Here is a 20,652-nt window from a genome sequence, read left to right on the forward strand (position 1 = left end):
TTTGTTACTATAATTAACTTATAACGACAAAATATTTGTCACAATCAATTAACTATTTTGTCACGAGAAATATATTTTGTTATAGTTAACTTGTATTTTATCATCAAATATAGAAGATTTTTTTTACAAAAATACATATTGCAATAAAAAATAATTTCTCACAATTTCTATTTCGTCAGTATATGTAATTTATAGAGACAAAATATTTGTTAAATTAAAATATTTATTTTATCACAAAAATGATTTTTTCACAATTAACTTATAGAATAAAAAAATTCATGACAAAAAGATATATTACAACAAAATTTAATTCCTCGCTATTTTTATTTCGTGGTGAAATAAATTTTACACAATTTCTTATTTTGACTAAATTTAATATGTTATTGTGACCAAATAATTTTTTACAATTTATTAATGTGAAATACTCTTATTTGTTATAATTTTATATTGAGAATTAATATTTCGTGGATAGTTTTCTCATGTCAATTGACTCTGATTTGCGATTTTTTGGTGGTCTTTCAATAGTTTCATTCCCTTTTGTGATTCATTTGCCGATGCAGTCAGATTTATTCGTAACTTTATTTTGTTTGAGCTTTGATTAGGTTTTTTGACATTTTCCTTCTTTGGTCTTGTGTGATTTATGTGGATAGTTTTTGTATCAATAGTTATAAGAAAATATCATAATTATAATTTAATTTACGTTTATGATTATCCTTGTATATTTTCATTATAATTTTAAATATTTTTTATTTTTAATAAAACTAACAGATTTCTATAAAAAAAAATCTAATTATTGTTTGTACATACATCATGTCCGGCAACCTTAAAAGACAAACATTTTTAGTATCATTTTATAGTATTAGTCCTAATTCAAAATGATTTAATAGATTTTTAATATCTAAATATTATCGTTTGATTGTTAAATTATTAAATAAACAATCAATTATTAATTATTTCAAATTAAAAAAATAAAGTCATAGGATTTTTAAATATTAATAAATTATTAAATTATTTTGAATTACAATTATTTTAATAAAATATGTAATTTTAAAGATCAAAACTATTACTATTATATCATGTCACATTATTGTAACAAAAATGGGTAAATTATGTGTCTAGTACCTAAATTCCATTTTAGTATCTAAATTTTCAATTTTTTCAAAATCATACCTAAAGTTTAGTTTTTATTTCATTTTAATACTAATGTTCAAATTTTAATGTTAATTTTTTTTAATTTAGGTACTAAAATGGACAAAAATTGATAGTTTAGATACTAAATGTTTAAATTTTTAATGGTTAAGGTACTAAAATGAAACAAAAAATAAATGTCATGTATGGTTGTGAAAAATTGAAAGTTTAGGTACTAAAACATACCAAAATTAATAATTTAGGTACTAAATATATAACACCCTTAGATCGATACAAGTGACTCGATCCGATCTAAGGTGTCACATTAGGGCCACCATAACGACCCAGAGTAAAAATACGAGAAAACTAAATTTTTTGATAAACCATAAAAAATAAAATAATTTATAAATAAAAACACAAGTTCAGAAAATCATTTATATATATTAAAAACATAATTCAATTATACATCGTACCATACAAGTTTCAGACTCAGTATATAAACAAATATGACATATATGCCCCCTAATTATACATGTATTGTACACCACAAGCAACGCCGAAGGAACTCTCAATACTGATGTCGATAACTACACATAATCAATTCCTTTAACTTGAAATGGCAGGTAACAGAGTGAGTTTTAGGAAGCTCATTAATACAAGATGATGCTAAAGGACAAGCAAATATATAGAAGCATGAACTTTCCTTAGTTACACAGGCATATATAGGTCATAGTGATGAGTTGAGGTTTCTCTAAGTAATTCTTCAGGTAATAGTCAGGAAGCTTACAGTTCATAGGAAACGTTTAGAGGGACAGATTCAGAAGTTGGAGTTGGGAGTCTAGTGTGTTTCAACAAAACCAGAAATAGTAATTTATATTAATAAAATATATATTTTTTAAAACAGTAATACCCTCCACCTGAATACTCCATATATAGTTCCTCATAACTGCATCCATAAGGAATTATCATTTGCCCATTGGACGTAGGAGCCAACCTAAGGGAACATCTTGGGTTCATAAGGACTTACCCTATTCGAAGCATAAGAGCTACCTGAGGGGAGTACCCCCTAAGCAAAGCAAATAAGCCACCCTAAGGGCTTGCCTTAGGGTCCATAAGGTCTTACCACTAAGTCCATTGAGCTTAGGAACCCACCTAAGGGCCACCTTAGATTCATAAGGATTTACCAGTTTGATTGGAGTTGAACCTGCATAACTTCATAACAAATCCCGAATAGTACCTCATTATAAAACATATAAAACAATAATATCATAATCAAGAGCTAGAGATTAGAAACCAGATATCAAAAATTAGAGCTCATAAATCAAAGATCATAAACCATGTGCTATTTCAAATATCAAAGTTATACTTTTTAAAAATTAGAGAAAATATTTATGTGCATAAGACATTCAAAAATTAATTCTTCAGGAGCATTTAAGATTTCAGGGGCATTGGAAAGATATTTGGGAACCTTTATATCAGAATTATTTAGGATTAATATATATTGGGAGTGAATCCATAGATCAAGCCCATAAAGATAATTTTTGACATTTCAATTCTTGAAGAATTCTTAGTAATTTTACCCAATAAAGGTAAAGCATTAATCTACAATATTTAAGATTATATCGAATTATCAAGTTCAGAGTCAAATTGAACTAAACAAATCCCAACACTGTTATACTTGTCAATCATACGAACTAAGATATTTCACAAATATTCACCTCTTAATGTTGACTGCACTAGTTGAATTGATCACCTTTAAAATCATCATTGAACGGATATTGAGAAGACGAACGATATTCCTTTTTGATATTGTAATAGTAATATGGATGGCCATCATACTGTACATCGACATCTATAGGGGCATTACAACATTTAAAGTTTTATCATACTTTCAAAACTTATCCATGTGCATTCTCTAAATCCAGATCATGAAGGTATTTAGGTCATTTTGATACTTAAGGGTACTCTCGTCATTTCAGAATTCAAGGGTATTAGTTTTATTCCATTCCACCATGTGCATTACTTTCAGTGAATTAATATTATGGTGTAAACTCAAGAAATCAGAAATTATATGACTTGTGCTTTTTCTAAGATTAGGAACTAATTATTAGAGATTTTTTTAATAGATCAGGAATTAACAGGTGCATCAATAATTTTATTGGGTCAAAATACAGATTCTCAGGTTAATTTCACTATCAGGGTCAATACATATCATTTTTACACCTTAAGGGTATTTTTGTATTTCTTATCAGTCTTCTAAATTCTTACGTGAGTCATCTGAGTCTTATACAGTTTACTAACTTCTTATCATAATCATATTGGGTTTACCTTGATTAACGGTATCCATAAGATCAATCAAATTCATTCATGCATTTACCAACTATCAATGTGTACCATAAAACATACAAAAGGTAGTAGAGTATTACCTTTATTTATAATCTATATCGATCATTTAAACTCCATTTGATCGCCCTAGAGCTTGAATTCGATGTCCCATAAAGTTTCAGATACATAACAAAACAAATTAAGTCAGTAACAGAACTTCATCGAGTGAAACGGATCGAAACTAAAAATTAAACGCTGAAAATTAGCTTACCAGGTTTGAATTTGGGGAAATGAACTTCAGATTCAAACTCAAAACATTGAAAAACAAAAAATATGATTTTTCAAAAAAATTTGACTTTTGATTGAAACCAACAGTTAACATGATCAAATGTCAAAGTTAACTCTGGTCAAGTCAACGGTCATATCAAAAGTCAAAAGTTTAGTCGAGTCAATGGTTTAAGAAAGTCAACAAGTCAATTCAGTCAGACCGACCGGTTTGGGTAGACCCGTATCAGAACAGTTTGGGTCTGTTCGGTTTGACCAGATTATTTATAAAAAAATTAGTGCTGGAGATCAAGTCCCATGCGCATGGGCGGCGCGTGCGGCGGCTATGGGGTCGGTTGAAGGCAGTCGATTAACCAGAAAACAACCATTCATCATTAACAACCCAAATTCACTTGAAACTTCAACCAAAATAACGTAAACTGATCGAAAAATGTGTTTGAAGAGCTTACGCACGTCGGATGATGAAAATGACAACAGTGAAGCACCCACCAGTTGGGTTATGATCGTAAGGTGGAGGCGGTGACATGAATGGACACATGTGGTGGCCGGAATCAAAGAAAATCAAGGGTGATAGTTTGGTTCTTCGGTGAGGCTTTGAGAAGTCATTCACGACGGATGAAAACGAGCCTCTTCAATCGGCCACCAAGGTTTTGCTCGCGAGGTGTCAGTGAGCACACCAGTGTAGGCGGTACACGACACTGTCGGGCGATCAGAGTTGAGGAGTACGAACGGTCTTTCTAACGGTTTTAACGAATGATAGACGATGACGATGATCGGACGGTTGGGGTTTACTTGCGACGGATCGTCGGAGCTGTCCATGGCGATGGAGTACACCACCATTGGCCATAGGTGGGGTGAACCGTGGGGCAACGGCTTTGGTAGATAAAAGTTGCATGTTTTCTTGTAAATTGATTTTCACGGGGACAGATGAAAGAAAAGGTTGGACTGAGTAAACTAGTCTCTTTAATTAATATTTCTCCATAATTAATCGAGAAGAGTAACCTAGTCTGGTTGGTTGAGATTTAGGATGATGGTTTTGGAAAATGTGGGTTCAAACCTCACCAAACCCACACATTTTTTTTTAATTTTAATTCTAATAGTCAAATAGTGGTGGGACAATTATGGTTTGAGTCCCTCAAATAAGCTAATTAAAATTACTGATATTAATCAAAAAATTCAGGATGTGATAAAATACGTAGTTTATCCAAAAAATATAACGTTAACTATGATTTTAGGGGGATTAATTGGATGACAAAAAAACATGAGATAAATAATACTCAAAAATTTATATTATAAATGTTTAATCAATTATATTTTAAATAATTTTACATTCCGTGAACTGAACGTTAATCGAAATTCATAACTTCAGTTTGTTTATGATCGACTTCCTTGAGCCAGACTCACTCGCAATGCCCTTCCTTCCGGTCCCTAGCACTTCAATAAACAAAAATGAGTGATTTATTTCTTCATACAAGAACTTAATTTTCCTAGTTTCAAACTAAGAGGGGCTAAAAAAGAAATTGGACCATTAGGCTTAGGGTTAATTAATATTTGATTTACGAGGTTCCAAAACTAAGAGTTCCTGAAAAGCAATTAAATCCAGATAAATAATTGGGAGAGGCTTAATTTGTCTAATTCAAAACTAAGAGAGGCTAAAAACAATTAAACCTAAAATGGCACACATGAATGTCAAGAAAGTATACGTTGAAGAAGGATGGTGTTATATAATGTCTGCAATTAGACCCAAAATTTTTGGTTTCATAACATTTAGGTCCCTATCAATTTTTGGCTTCTTTATACAAATTTGATATAATATTTATATATAAATTTCTTCTTATTTATAGATATTATCATAAATCGAATCAACTTAAGTTTTGACTCACTCGAAAATAAGATAGATTGCTCTTCATCTAGATTTTAAAAAGTTCCGTTCGAATTGAAATCTAATCCGACATATATATATATATATATAATTCTTTTTCACTAGATAAAATAAGATCTTAATTTAAAAATATATATAGATAAACAGATATTATAGTAATTATCTTTAAATATATAAAGATTAAGGATAAATTACATGTTTAGCACATGAACTATCAATTTTGATTCATTTAGTACCTTAATTTTCAATTTTTTAAAATCATACCTAAAGTTTAGTTTTTGTTTCATTTTAGTATCTCTGTTCAAAATTTAACATTAAGTTTTGAAAAAAATTAAAAGTTTAGGTAATAAAAACTAGACATTGAATGTTTAGATATGTACTATTAGTATCTAAACATTGAATATTTAGATACTAAAATGAAACAAAAACTAATCGTTAGGTATGGTTTTGAACAAATTGAAAGTTTATGTACTAAAACAAACCAAAACTAATAGTTTATGTATTAAATGTGTAATCTACCCAAAGATTAATTATACTATTATTCTCCGACCAGGTTGGGTCGACTGCCATAATCTTGTATAATCGCTGCAAGTTGAGCACTGTCAACATTGCAAGGCAAGTTCCCGAAGTAAAGCTTAGTGTTCACAACACTCTCAACTTCAACTTCACCTTCTCCTTTCTCCTCCGCCGAACTTTCTTCCACCGGCGCGGTTTCTTCCGCCGTCTCCTGTTGAGCAACAGCCGCGGGCACCTCAAGCGTCTGTTATCGTAGGCAATTTCTTTTTCGTAGTTTTTCGTATATTCAGAGGATCATATCGAATTCGAATATGTGCTATGGTTTAACGCAATGTAGTTGATATGCAGGTTCAGAGAAAAGCAAGACAAAGTCCGAAGAGGAGCAGGCTAGACCAAATATTAGAGTGAGTTCAACCCCACGTCCCCGGGCCGTCATTTCTGGTCCCGGTAATTATCTCGTGTTATTCGAATTCGATTTAAAGCTTTCTCGTATAAGCAGAGGGTTCGTGAACGATCATATCTATATTCGAACATTCGTCAAACACGAATAATTAGGTGCACGAAAAAAGGGTCTAGAGCTCATTGATGTTTATGCATTTTTCTTCTATGTTTAGACAACGATGCGGTGATAGGATATAAAAACAAGATCGAAGGTAGACAACGGAGAGTTTCGAAGGATCATGGCACGGTTCAGAACCGACACACGACCCGAACACACGTCTTTACCGGAAGTCCGGTAAGAACGACCAAGTCCAAGAATGATGACGCCGTGATGTCGAAATCAGAGGGAAGAAAGGATCGGGACCGACTGTTTCAACTCGGAGAAGAAGAAAAAACTTTTAACTGAAAGACCAAGCTGGCAAGATCCCTAGAAGTGCAGCTGAGTTAGTATTTTCGACTCGTACTTGAACTCGAATTTAAATATTAAATACGAGTATATATTTAATACGGATTTAATTTTTTTTAAAAAAAACTTTGAAATAGGGTAAGGGGAGGTATGATAAATTGATAATAGATTGCTCCCAACGTCAGGCTGAGAGCAACTTCCGTGAAAAATCTCTGTTATAAATTGCTTTCAGTGAGATTCGATCCTATAATCATAAGATCAAAATTATTGCGCTCTACCAACTCAGCTAGACAGACACTCATGTACTATACTCCATAAAAATTGCAACAGAAGGGCATCAAAGTAGCTTAGTTTTCTCATAAAGACTTCGCGACGCAAACTCGATAAACTAGAGAAATACCAGCAATCCGGTGACGGTATCCCTGTTATTGCCATCGAGGCGAACCAAGGTACTGGAAGCACTATAAAACTGGTGCACCAAGTGTGGCTGATGCTGAAGTACCTGATAATATTGCCCAACAAAATATGTTCCAACCTAAAAACAACAACATAACGAGCAACAGCAACAAAAACCCAGATTTTATTTATCTTCATTTCAACCATACAATTTCAAAAAAACAACAAAACACAATTTTTTAAAGAACAAAAGAGAAAAGGCAATGAAGAAAAAAGGGGTTTTTAATGTACCTGAGTAGCAGTAACCAGAATGGGATAAGGAGATGACATTGCTGAAACCCCCTAAAACCACAAAAAAATATAAAAATAAACCCTTTTTTTATATAGATTCGAACACTGCCTCAAGATCTGCACCACTAAAAAGAGAAAAGCTCGCACATTTGAATAATCCAACCATGAAGAAGACAACTAAAACCCAGAAAAAACAGCAAGGATATGAAGAAATCAGAGAAGAAAAGTGATCACCTTTAAAAACATAGATTTGAGGGAAGCTTTTTTCTACAGTGTTGGGTGTGCTTTGCTGTATTTTTGGCTCAGATGTCTACTGGGGATTCTTGGGGTTTACATTGTAATATATATTACCAAATTTTGGTAGCCGTCACTGTGAATTACTTGTGGGCTCTCTTAAAAGCAAAAAGAACAACTTTTTGGGGAAAAAATATGAACTTTATCACTGAACACAGCCCATATTGCAAACACGCGCAGTTTGTTATCTGTATGATACTGTTATTCCACACGTTTTGCAGTTTTCTTTCTTGGGGTTAAGTAACTTTTGATACATGAACTTGACAAATTTTCTTAATTTAGTCATTATCGGTTTAAATTTTTTCATAGTCATTAACAATGAACACATACCATGTAAACACATCTATTCAAACTCGAGACCTCTGAGAAAAACAATACTCTCTTCTACTACTAAGATCACTTGATGGATTCATCTTTAACCATCTATAAATTAAAGAATATTATATACTTAGATATAATCGAATTCACATCTTCCTACCTAAAACAATAATAACAATGTCAATTAAACTAATACTCAATCGTTTTAGAACGTCGTTTTAAATGTAAAAATTTTATATTTAATTTTTATTTGTCATATGTAGTTTTAATTATTTTATGTTTATATTACAATAACTAAATAAGTAAAATAACTTTTTGGGTCTAATTTTTGTATTATAATGAGTAAATATCACTTTAACTATATGACCTTAAAAAATAAAAGTATGAACTCATAGTTGAATATATATATATATAATGTTAAGTATCTAATTACACTAAATAAAAGTTAAGTATACCAAAAACAAAAATAAAAAGTGTTTTTAATCATTATAGGGTCTCCCTAATAGATTCGTAATGTTCTTTTTATATTAAATTCAAAATTATGATTGTTTGTATTCCTTAAATTATGCTAAATATGAAACTGATAATAATTATTGTCTCATGTCCATGAGTATATAATTCTAAGGGTAAACTACACGGGTGACCACTTAACTATAGTCAAAAATTAATTTGACCAATGATGTTTCAATTTGATCAAACAAACCACTTAACTATCTAAATGCTTCAATCAAGTCACTCGCCATTAACAGTAAACAAAACAGGTGACGTGGCAGTTAAAAACATTTTGGTATAATTACACATCGGTCCATGTTACTTATATATTCTTTCAATTTGGTCCTTATTTTAATAAATTAAAAATAAAGGCATGTGTCATCATTCCATTGGAGGATTAAATTTATTTTATTTTATAATTTAATAGATTTACTTTTCTCTAATCGAATGATGACATGTGTCATTAATTTTAATTTATTAAAATGAGGACCAAATTGAAAGAATATATAAATAACATGGACTGATTATGTAACTATACCGAAATGTTTTTAACTTCCCCGTCACCTGTTTTGTTTACTGTTAACGGTGGGTGGCTTGATTTAAGCATTTAGATAGTTGGATGGTCTGTTTGATCAAATTAAAACATCGATGATCAAAATAATTTTTGACAATAGTTAAGTGATCAAGTGCAATTTACCCTAATTCTAATCATTGTTTAAATCCTAGTCATTTTCTCCCTCTCCTCCTCTCTCTCTCTCTCTTTTTCTCTTTATAATTTATGTTAATTTCTATAGATTAAATTAATTTTTTTTCTTTTGATTTTGTTTAACAGACGACAACATCGATTTTGATGTTGATTGTAGATCGTTGGTTGTCTTTTCTTTCTTTCTTTCTTTTTTAAATTTTTAATAAGAATAATTATGCTTTTGTGACATATTTATCTCTGTCTTTGTGGCACGTTTTTATCTATCTTTTGGTAATTTTCAGTCGTTTGGTCGTTGTTTTCGTTTATCTTTTTTGTCACGGTTGGATTTGACATTGCCATAACTGATCAAAATGGCGCTTATTTGTTATCATGTTGGTCTTCCCTGATTTGGATTCTCAGATTGATTTGTATACACTACAAGAAATTTCTATTGTGTAACAAAATCATTTATCACTTTTAGTACTAAATTTATCACGATATATTTTATTTTGATGAATTTCATTTGTTATAATATTTGTTAGAACAACTTCGTTATGTAAAGTATACTGTGACGAAATTGTGTTTGTTACCATTTTATATTAGTTATCGTAACAATGAAATTTTGTTACTATAATTAACTTATAACGACAAAATATTTGTCACAATCAATTAACTATTTTGTCACGAGAAATATATTTTGTTATAGTTAACTTGTATTTTATCATCAAATATAGAAGATTTTTTTTACAAAAATACATATTGCAATAAAAAATAATTTCTCACAATTTCTATTTCGTCAGTATATGTAATTTATAGAGACAAAATATTTGTTAAATTAAAATATTTATTTTATCACAAAAATGATTTTTTTCACAATTAACTTATAGAATAAAAAAATTCATGACAAAAAGATATATTACAACAAAATTTAATTTCTCGCTACTTTTATTTCGTGGTGAAATAAATTTTACACAATTTCTTATTTTGACTAAATTTAATATGTTATTGTGACCAAATATTTTTTTACAATTTATTTATGTGAAATACTCTTATTTGTTATAATTTTATATTGAGAATTAATATTTCGTTGATAGTTTTCTCATGTCATTTGACTCTGATTTGCGATTTTTTGGTGGTCTTTCAATAGTTCCATCCCCTTTTGTGGTTCATTTGCCGATGCAGTCAGATTTATTCGTAACTTCATTTTGTTTGAGCTTTGATTAGGTTTTTTAACATTTTCCTTCTTTGGTCTTGTGTGATTTATGTGGATAGTTTTTGTATCAATAGTTATAAGAAAATATCATAATTATAATTTAATTTACGTTTATGTTTATCCTTGTATATTTTCATTATAATTTTAAATATTTTTTATTTTTAATAAAACTAACAGATTTCTATAAAAAAAATCTAATTATTGTTTGTACATACATCATGTCCGGCAACCTTAAAAGACAAACATTTTTAGTATCATTTTATAGTATTAGTCCTAATTCAAAATGATTTAATAGATTTTTAATATCTAAATATTATCGTTTTTTTGTTAAATTATTAAATAAACAATCAATTATTAATTATTTCAAATTAAAAAAATAAAGTCATAGGATTTTTAAATATTAAAAAATTATTAAATTATTTTGAATTACAATTATTTTAATAAAATATGTAATTTTAAAGATCAAAACTATTACTATTATATCATGTCACATTATTGTAAAAAAATGGGTAAATTATGTGTCTAGTAACTAAATTCCATTTTAGTATCTAAATTTTCAATTTTTTCAAAATCATACCTAAAGTTTAGTTTTTATTTCATTTTAATACTAATGTTCAAATTTTAATGTTAATTTTTTTTAATTTAGGTACTAAAATGGACAAAAATTGATAGTTTAGATACTAAATGTTTAAATTTTTAATGGTTAAGGTACTAAAATGAAACAAAAAATAAATGTCATGTATGGTTGTGAAAAATTGAAAGTTTAGGTACTAAAACATACCAAAATTAATAATTTAGGTACTAAATATATAACACCCTTAGATCGATACAAGTGACTCGATCCGATCTAAGGTGTCACATTAGGGCCACCATAACGACCCAGAGTAAAAATACGAGAAAACTAAATTTTTTGATAAACCATAAAAAATAAAATAATTTATAAATAAAAACACAAGTTCAGAAAATCATTTATATATATCAAAAATAGAATTCAATTATACATCGTACCATACAAGTTTCAGACTCATTATATAAACAAATATGACATATATGCCCCCTAATTATACATGTATTGTACACCACAAGCAACACCGAAGGAACTCCCAATAGTGATGTCGATAACTGCACATAATCAATTTCTTTAACTTGAAATGACAGGTAACAGAGTGAGTTTTAGGAAGCTCAATAATAAAAGATGATGCTAAAGGACAAACAAATATATGGAAGCATGAACTTTCCTTAGTTATACAGGCATATATAGGACATAGTGATGAGTTGAGGTTTCTCTAAGTAATTCTTCAGGTAATAGTCAGGAAGCTTACAGTTCATAGGAAGGGACAGATTCAGAAGTTGGAGTTGGGAGTCTAGTGTGTTTCAACAAAACCAGAAATAGTAGTTTATATTAGTAAAATATATTTTTTTTTAAAACAGTAATACCCTCCACCTGAATACTCCATATATAGTTCCTCATAACTGCATCCATAAGGAATTATCATATGCCCATTGGACGAAGGAGCCAACCTAAGGGAACACCTTGGGTTCATAAGGACTTACCCTATTCGAAGCATAGGAGCTACCTGAGGGGAGTATCCCCTAAGTCTATAAGGATTTATCCTAAGCACAAAGCAAATGAGCCACCTTAAGGGCTTGCCTTAGGGTCCATAAGGTCTTACCACTAAGCCCATTGAGCTTAGGAACCCACCTAAGGGCCACCTTAGATTCATAAGGATTTACCAGTTTGATTGGAGCTGAACATGCATAACTTCATAACAAATCCCAAATAGTACCTCATTATAAAACATATAAAACAATAATATCATAATCAAGAGCTAGAGATTAGAAACCAGATATCAAAAACTAGAGCTCATAAATCAAAGATCATAAACCATGTGCTATTTCAAATATCAGAGTTATACTTTTTAAAAATTAGAGAAAATATTTATGTGCATAAGACATTCAAAAATTAATTCTTCAGGAGCATTTAGGATTTCAGGGGCATTGGAAAGATATTTGGGAACCTTTATATCAGAATTATTTAGGATTAATATATATTGGGAGTGAATCCATAGATCAAGCCCATAAAGATAATTTTTGACATTTCAATTCTTGAAGAATTCTTAGTAATTTTACCCAATAAAGGTAAAACAGTAATCTACAATATTTAGGATTTATATCGAATTATCAAGATTCATAGTCAAATTGAACTAAACAAATCCCAACACTGTTATACTTGTCAATCATACGAACTAAGATATTTCACAAATATTCACCTCTTAATGCTAACTGCACTAGTTGAATTGATCACCTTTAAAATCATCATTGAACGGATCTTGAGGAGATGAACGATATTTCTTTTCGATATTGTAATAGTAATATGGATGGCCATCATACTGTACACCGACATCTATAGGGGCATTACAACATTTAAAGTTTTATCATACTTTCAAAACTTATCCATGTGCATTCTCTAAATCCAGATCATGAAAGTATTTAGGTCATTTTGATACTTACGGGTACTCTCGTCATTTCAGAATTCAAGGGTATTAGTTTCATTCCATTCAACCATGTGCATTACTTTCAGTGAATTAATATTTTGGTGTAAACTCAAGAAATCAGAAATTATATGACTTGTGCTTTTTCTAAGATTAGGAACTAATTATTAGAGATTTTTTTTAATAGACCAGGAATTAACAGGTGCATCAATAATTTTATTGGGTCAAAATACAGATTCTCAGGGTAATTCTACTATCAGGGTCAATACATATCATTCTTACACCTTAAGGGTATTTTTGTATTTCTTATCAGTCTTCTAAATTCTTACGTGAGTCATCTGAGTCTTATACAGTTTACTAACTTCTTATCATAATCATATTGGGTTTACCTTGATTAACGGTATCCATAAGATCAATCAAATTCATTCATGCATTTACCAACTACCAATGTGTACCATAAAACATACAAAAGGTAGTAGAGTATTACCTTGATTTCTAATCTATATCGATCATTTAAACTCCATTTGATCGCCCTAGAGCTTGAATTCAATGTCCCATAAAGTTTCCGATACATAACAAAACAAATTAAGTCAGTAACGAAACTTCATCGAGTGAAACGGATCGAAACTAAAAATTAAACCCTGAAAATTAGCTTACCAAGTTTGAATTTGGGGAAATGAACTTTATATTCGAACTCAAAACGTTGAAAAACATAAAATATGATTTTTCAGAAAATTTTGACTTTTTGATCTAAACCAACCGTTAACGTGATCAAATGTCAAAGTCAACTCTGGTCAAGTCAACGATCATATCAAAAGTCAAAAGTTTAGTCGAGTCAATGGTCTAAGAAAGTCAACAAGTCAATTCAGTCAGACCGACCGGTTTGGGCAGACCCGTAGCAGAACAGTTTGGGTCAGTTCGGTTTGACCAGATTATTTATAAAAAAATTAGTACTGCAGATAAAGTCCCATGCGCATGGGCGGCGCGTGTGGCGGCGATGGGGTTGGTTGAAGGCAGTCGATTGACCAGAAAACAACCATTCATCAGTAACAATCCAAATTCACTTGAAACTTCAACCAAAATAACGTAAACTGATCGAAAAATGTGTTTGAAGAGCTTACGCACGTCGGATGATGAAAATGACAACAGTGAAGTGACCCACCAGTTGGGTTATGATCGTAAGGTGTCGGGGAGTCTAAAGGTGGAGGCGGTGACATGAATGGACACATGTGGTGGCCCGAATCAAAGAAAATCAAGGGTGATAGTTTGGTTCTTCGGTGAGGCTTTGAGAAGTCATTCACGACGGATGAAAACGAGCCTCTTCAATCGGCCACCAAGGTTTTGCTCGCGAGGTGTCAGTGAGCACACCAGTGTAGGCGGTACACGACACTGTCGGGCGATCAGAGTTGAGGAGTACGAACGGTCTTTCTAACGGTTTTAACGAATGATAGACGATGACGATGATCGGACGGTTGGGGTTTACTTGCGACGGATCTTCGGAGCTGTCCATGGCGATGGAGTACACCACCATTGGCCATAGGTGGGGTGAACCGTGGGGCAACGGCTTTGGTAGATAAAAGTCGCATGTTTTCTTGTAAATTGATTTTCACGGGGACAGTTGAAAGAAAAGGTTGGACTGAGTAAACTAGTCTCTTTAATTAATATTTCTCCATAATTAATCGAGAAGAGTAACCTAGTCTGGTTGGTTGAGATTTAGGATGATGGTTTTGGAAAATGTGGGTTCAAACCTCACCAAACCCACACATTTTTTTTAATTTTAATTCTAATAGTCAAATAGTGGTGGGACAATTATGGTTTGAGTCCCTCAAATAAGCTAATTAAAATTACTGATATTAATCAAAAAATTCAGGATGTGATAAAATACGTAGTTTATCCAAAAAATATAACGTTAACTATGATTTTAGGGGGATTAATTGGATGACAAAAAAACATGAGATAAATAATACTCAAAAATTTATATTATAAAATGTTTAATCAATTATATTTTAAATAATTTTACATTCCGTGAACTGAACGTTAATCGAAATTCATAACTTCAGTTTGTTTATGATCGACTTCCTTGAGCCAGACTCACTCGCAATGCCCTTCCTTCCGGTCCCTAGCACTTCAATAAACAAAAATGAGTGATTTATTTCTTCATACAAGAACTTAATTTTCCTAGTTTCAAACTAAGAGGGGCTAAAAAAGCAATTGGACCATTAGGCTTAGGGTTAATTAATATTTAATTTACGAGGTTCCAAAACTAAGAGTTCCTGAAAAGCAATTAAATCCAGATAAATAATTGGGAGAGGCTTAATTTGTCTAATTCAAAACTAAGAGAGGCTAAAAACAATTAAACCTAAAATGGCACACATGAATGTCAAGAAAGTATACGTTGAAGAAGGATGGTGTTATATAATGTCTGCAATTAGACCCAAAATTTTTGGTTTCATAACATTTAGGTCCCTATCAAATTTTGGCTTCTTTATACAAATTTGATATAATATTTATATATAAATTTCTTCTTATTTATAGATATTATCATAAATCGAATCAACTTAAGTTTTGACTCACTCGAAAATAAGATAGATTGCTCTTCATCTAGATTTTAAAAAGTTCCGTTCGAATCGAAATCTAATCCGACATATATATATATATATATATATATATATATAATTCTTTTTCACTAGATAAAATAAGATCTTAATTTAAAAATATATATAGATAAACAGATATTATAGTAATTATCTTTAAATATATAAAGATTAAGGATAAATTACATGTTTAGCACATGAACTATCAATTTTGATTCATTTAGTACCTTAATTTTTAATTTTTTAAAATCATACCTAAAATTTAGTTTTTGTTTCATTTTAGTATCTCTGTTCAAAATTTAACATTAAGTTTTGAAAAAAATTAAAAGTTTAGGTAATAAAAACTAGACATTGAATGTTTAGATATGTACTATTAGTATCTAAACATTGAATATTTAGATACTAAAATGAAACAAAAACTAATCGTTAGGTATGGTTTTGAACAAATTGAAAGTTTATGTACTAAAAACAAACCAAAACTAATAGTTTATGTATTAAATGTGTAATCTACCCAAAGATTAATTATACTATTATTCTCCGACCAGGTTGGGTCGGCTGCCATAATCTTGTATAATCGCTGCAAGTTGAGCACTGTCAACATTGCAAGGCAAGTTCCCGAAGTAAAGCTTAGTGTTCACAACACTCTCAACTTCAACTTCACCTTCTCCTTTCTCCTCCGCCGAACTTTCTTCCACCGGCGCGGTTTCTTCCGCCGTCTCCTGTTGAGCAACAGCCGCGGGCACCTCAAGCGTCTGTTATCGTAGGCAATTTCTTTTTCGTAGTTTTTCGTATATTCAGAGGATCATATCGAATTCGAATATGTGCTATGGTTTAACGCAATGTAGTTGATATGCAGGTTCAGAGAAAAGCAAGACAAAGTCCGAAGAGGAGCAGGCTAGACCAAATATTAGAGTGAGTTCAACCCCACGTCCCCGGGCCGTCATTTCTGGTCCCGGTAATTATCTCGTGTTATTCGAATTCGATTTAAAGCTTTCTCGTATAAGCAGAGGGTTCGTGAACGATCATATCTATATTCGAACATTCGTCAAACACGAATAATTAGGTGCACGAAAAAAGGGTCTAGAGCTCATTGATGTTTATGCATTTTTCTTCTATGTTTAGACAACGATGCGGTGATAGGATATAAAAACAAGATCGAAGGGAGACAACGGAGAGTTTCGAAGGATCATGGCACGGTTCAGAACCGACACACGACCCGAACACACGTCTTTACCGGACCGGGAAGAACGACCAAGTCCAAGAATGATGACGCCGTGATGTCGAAATCAGAGGGAAGAAAGGATCGGGACCGACTGTTTCAACTCGGAGAAGAAGAAAAAACTTTTAACTGAAAGACCAAGCTGGCAAGATCCCTAGAAGTGCAGCTGAGTTAGTATTTTCGACTCGTACTTGAACTCGAATTTAAATATTAAATACGAGTATATATCTAATACGGATTTAATTTTTTAAAAAAAACTTTGAAATAGGGTAAGGGGAGGTATGATAATAGATTGCTCCCAACGTCAGGCTGAGAGCAGCTTCCGTGAAGGATCTCTGTTATAAATTACCTTCAGTGAGACTCGATCCTATAATCATAAGATCAAAATTATTGCGCTCTACCAACTCAACTAGACAGACACTCATGTACTATGCTTATAGGTAAATCATTGTAATTGGTAGGTTTGATTGAACTATTGTTAATTTTCATAGAAAGGAACGAGGATTATAGTATTTATGCACAATTAATTTCATCATGTTACGTCAATTTAAATATTTATTAAAGGGTTGATTCCTTAAAGATTTCAGGTTCGAGTACCGATAAATGTAAGATATTTGAGTGTTTATTGTTAAATAGATGTAGTCTTTAAAACATATATTTGAGTGTCTATATATTGTTAACTATAGAGTAGTGTTTTATTAAATCTCAACACTATTAAAAGTTATAAAACGATCACTCGATTTCGTTGACTATTCATTATATTTTAAACTCGTCATTTTTTTTGTACTTTACCCTATAGTCAGGGATCATTGTGTATTTTACCCATATACATATAATAAAAGGGTAAACTATTAGTTTTTATCCGTTTTAGTACTTAAACTTTTAATTTTTTTTAAAAACATACTTAAATTTTAGTTTTTATTTTATTTTAATAATCATCGTTAAAAACTCAACAAGAAAAAAACTAAAAAAGTTAATATTAAAACGGATCAAGACTAATAATTTAATAACTAGACGCGTAATTTACCTCACAAGAAATACACAAATAGAAGGATACAAATTCAATTTAGTCCCAAAAAAATGCTTAGCGATCATCATCAATGCCGCAACTTCGCTCTTTGTTGTTTTTCTCCATTCCAAATTTCCCTTAGCTTCGTCACCGACAATTTTCCTTTGTCATCTTCCTCGTCTATGTTCAAACCCTGAAAATTTTAAATTTTTAACCTTCAATTCTACACAAAAAACTCCATTTATGGGTTAGAATCTGAATATATATGTATATCCCAGAAAAGGATATTTGGGGTGAAAATGCACACGCTGAAGGATAAAAGTTTGCGGGAAATCTTTCACGTTTATTTGCAGATTCACCGTCTTCTCCACCAGATCTTTCTCAGGTAATTCATGTATTTTCTCTAATATATTTGTAGTTAACAATCTGGAAATGTAGCTAGTTTTTTATTTATTGATTTTTCGTGGGTTTCTTCTTTCAAACTGGGCAGTGATATATACATTTTTTTTGTTTTATTTGGGATATTTGAAAGATAACTGAAATTTGCTGGCTTTGTTTTATGTTTTTTCTTTAAATTTGATTCATAATCATAACGAATAATTCTGTTTCTGATAGCTTAGATAATAAAAATGTATGTAATTTTTCTCTATACTGATTTCATAGGATGAATGTGAAACTAAATCTGCTTGTTTTCAATTGTGTATCTCAATCATCCATTTACATTCATCAAATGATCATAAACTAGAGTTTTACTCAATGTAGGATATATATGGTTTTGGGGTTTTTTGTATGAAAGAAACAATACCTTGATTGTCTTAAGCTTTGAAAGTTATGAATTTTAGTTGAATGATTTCATGAGTTGAAATTTTTGGATGTGTAGGCCAAATGGTACACCAAAGGGTCAAAATCTTTGTCTTCAATTGTTTCTTACATCATCCCTTCACTAAGCTGTGTAGAGTCTAAATTGAACTATGATGGAACTAATCTAAAGCCGGTTCAGTCGCATCCCGTTGGATGGAAAAATTACAGATTCGAGAAGCTTCATGAAGTTCCGAATAGCGGTAACGAATACACCACTACTTGTGCGACCGAAGAATCAAGAAAAGCTTATGAAGATAAGAAGAAAATTCGGATTCATGATGACGATAAGCTAATGGTTGTTAAGCTTAGTAAGGTTCACTTTTCTGCAAACGGCAGTACTGATTCTGAAGAATTTCAGGTAGCAAGAGAAGAACAGAGTCCAGTGAAGGCTGCACCAAAACTTTCTGATGAATATGTATTCATTAATTATGATTTGTACGAGTTCTTAATGTGTTCCCTTCCCAATATCGTTAAAGGCTGTCGATGGATGTTGTTGTATAGGTAAGCTTTGCAGTTTGCTTTCAGTTTTTAATCTCGATTCGGTATTAACTCTTTCAAATGAAGGGCAGTACGTTGAAGCACGGTATATCACTTTGAACACTAGTTCGTAAGAGTGCTGAGCTTCCTGGCCCTTGTTTGCTGGTAAGTTTATGTTGTATGTTAAAGAATGCAATTGTCATTAGGATCGGTCTACAAATCTATCTGAATCTTACAACTATTGATTAGTTTTTAATACTTGGAATTGTTTGCATCATGTTGTTTAAATAATAGATTATTGGAGATAAGCAAGGAGCCGTCTTTGGTGCGATGTTAGAATGCCCTCTGAAAACTACACCGAAGAGAAAATATCAAGTACGCGACCGGCTTGTTTAAGCTTTGAACTTGTTTTGTTTACATGATGACACGATTTCACTTTTGGATTTGTCGCATGTTTGCACTATGCTTTCCCATGCCCTTTCTTTCCTTAGTTTTACCATTTTTAGCTTTATTTCTCTTTGTTTTTATGATAGAGAATTTAACCAGACGTTTGTATTCACAACCAAATATGGTGAACCAAGGTTATTTAGACCCACCGGTCTGCAATTTTGTTGAATTAGTTAGTTTACTTTATTTCTTAGATTATTTAGACAAAGTTTAATGCCTACACATAATAGTGAGGTACATAAAGAGAAGGATATCGATATGTCTAACACGAACGTGTTCGATTTTCTTGAAGTTTTTTCATGCATCTCTGGTCATATTTGTATCAACATATATTTATTGCATGCATGCTGATGGAAGATGTGATTTCATTCTCTGTTCTTTTGACCCAATTCACTTTTCTTGCATTATGAGTTCTGATCTTGTATCATTTATATCTAAACAGGTGCAAATCGTTATTATTTTATATGTATGAATGACATGTTGGCAGTCGGAGGCGGTGGCAGCTTTGCTTTGAGCTTCGACGGAGATCTGTAAGTTGCTCATTTGACGATTTCTCTTTCTAGTCTACCAAAATAGTTCCCTTCATTGAGATTTTATTCTCTTTACAATAGTTTAAGTGGAACAAGCGGACCTTGTGAAACGTTTGGGAACTTATGTTTGGCTCATGACGAAGAGTTTGAACTGAAGAACATCGAGGTACATATGTTCGGACGTGTTCAGTAAGTTCGAGTAGACATCGATTGTATCTTTTATTCGAAGTTGACATTCTCTATTCGTTAATCCGTACCATCTTCGTATAAAACTAGATATTGGTGTAAGATTTATGAAAGTAGGATTCAAATCTGGAAGAATTGTCTTTTCAATGCTTCAAACGCTTTTAG

The 20,652-nt window shown here is 31.5% G+C and overlaps 1 protein-coding gene across 4 annotated transcripts; it reads left to right on the plus strand.

The window, feature by feature from the left end:
- The first annotated feature begins 18,074 nt into the window (after window positions 1-18,074).
- On the plus strand, window positions 18,075-20,433 carry LOC120164038. 4 transcript variants are annotated; one of them, XR_005519702.1, is made up of 6 exons: window positions 18,075-18,371; window positions 18,867-19,348; window positions 19,417-19,489; window positions 19,619-19,922; window positions 20,214-20,301; window positions 20,383-20,433. XR_005519702.1 is itself a non-coding variant. In XM_039173807.1 (5 exons), exons 1-3 carry the CDS (start codon window positions 18,286-18,288, stop codon window positions 19,422-19,424), a joined length of 576 nt encoding a protein of 191 aa, XP_039029738.1. In that variant the 5' UTR covers window positions 18,075-18,285; the 3' UTR covers window positions 19,425-19,489; window positions 19,619-19,922; window positions 20,214-20,415. The 4 variants fall into 4 exon arrangements, 2 of the variants coding, with proteins under 2 accessions (XP_039029738.1, XP_039029737.1); XR_005519701.1 differs by having other exon boundaries at window positions 20,214-20,415; XM_039173807.1 differs by having other exon boundaries at window positions 18,872-19,348; window positions 19,412-19,489; window positions 20,214-20,415.
- The last annotated feature ends 219 nt before the right edge of the window (window positions 20,434-20,652 follow it).

This window comes from Hibiscus syriacus, unplaced genomic scaffold (assembly GCF_006381635.1).
Source record: "Hibiscus syriacus cultivar Baekdansim isolate YM2019G1 unplaced genomic scaffold, ASM638163v2 tig00111504_pilon, whole genome shotgun sequence".
In the NCBI taxonomy this organism is placed as follows: Eukaryota; Viridiplantae; Streptophyta; class Magnoliopsida; order Malvales; family Malvaceae; genus Hibiscus; species Hibiscus syriacus.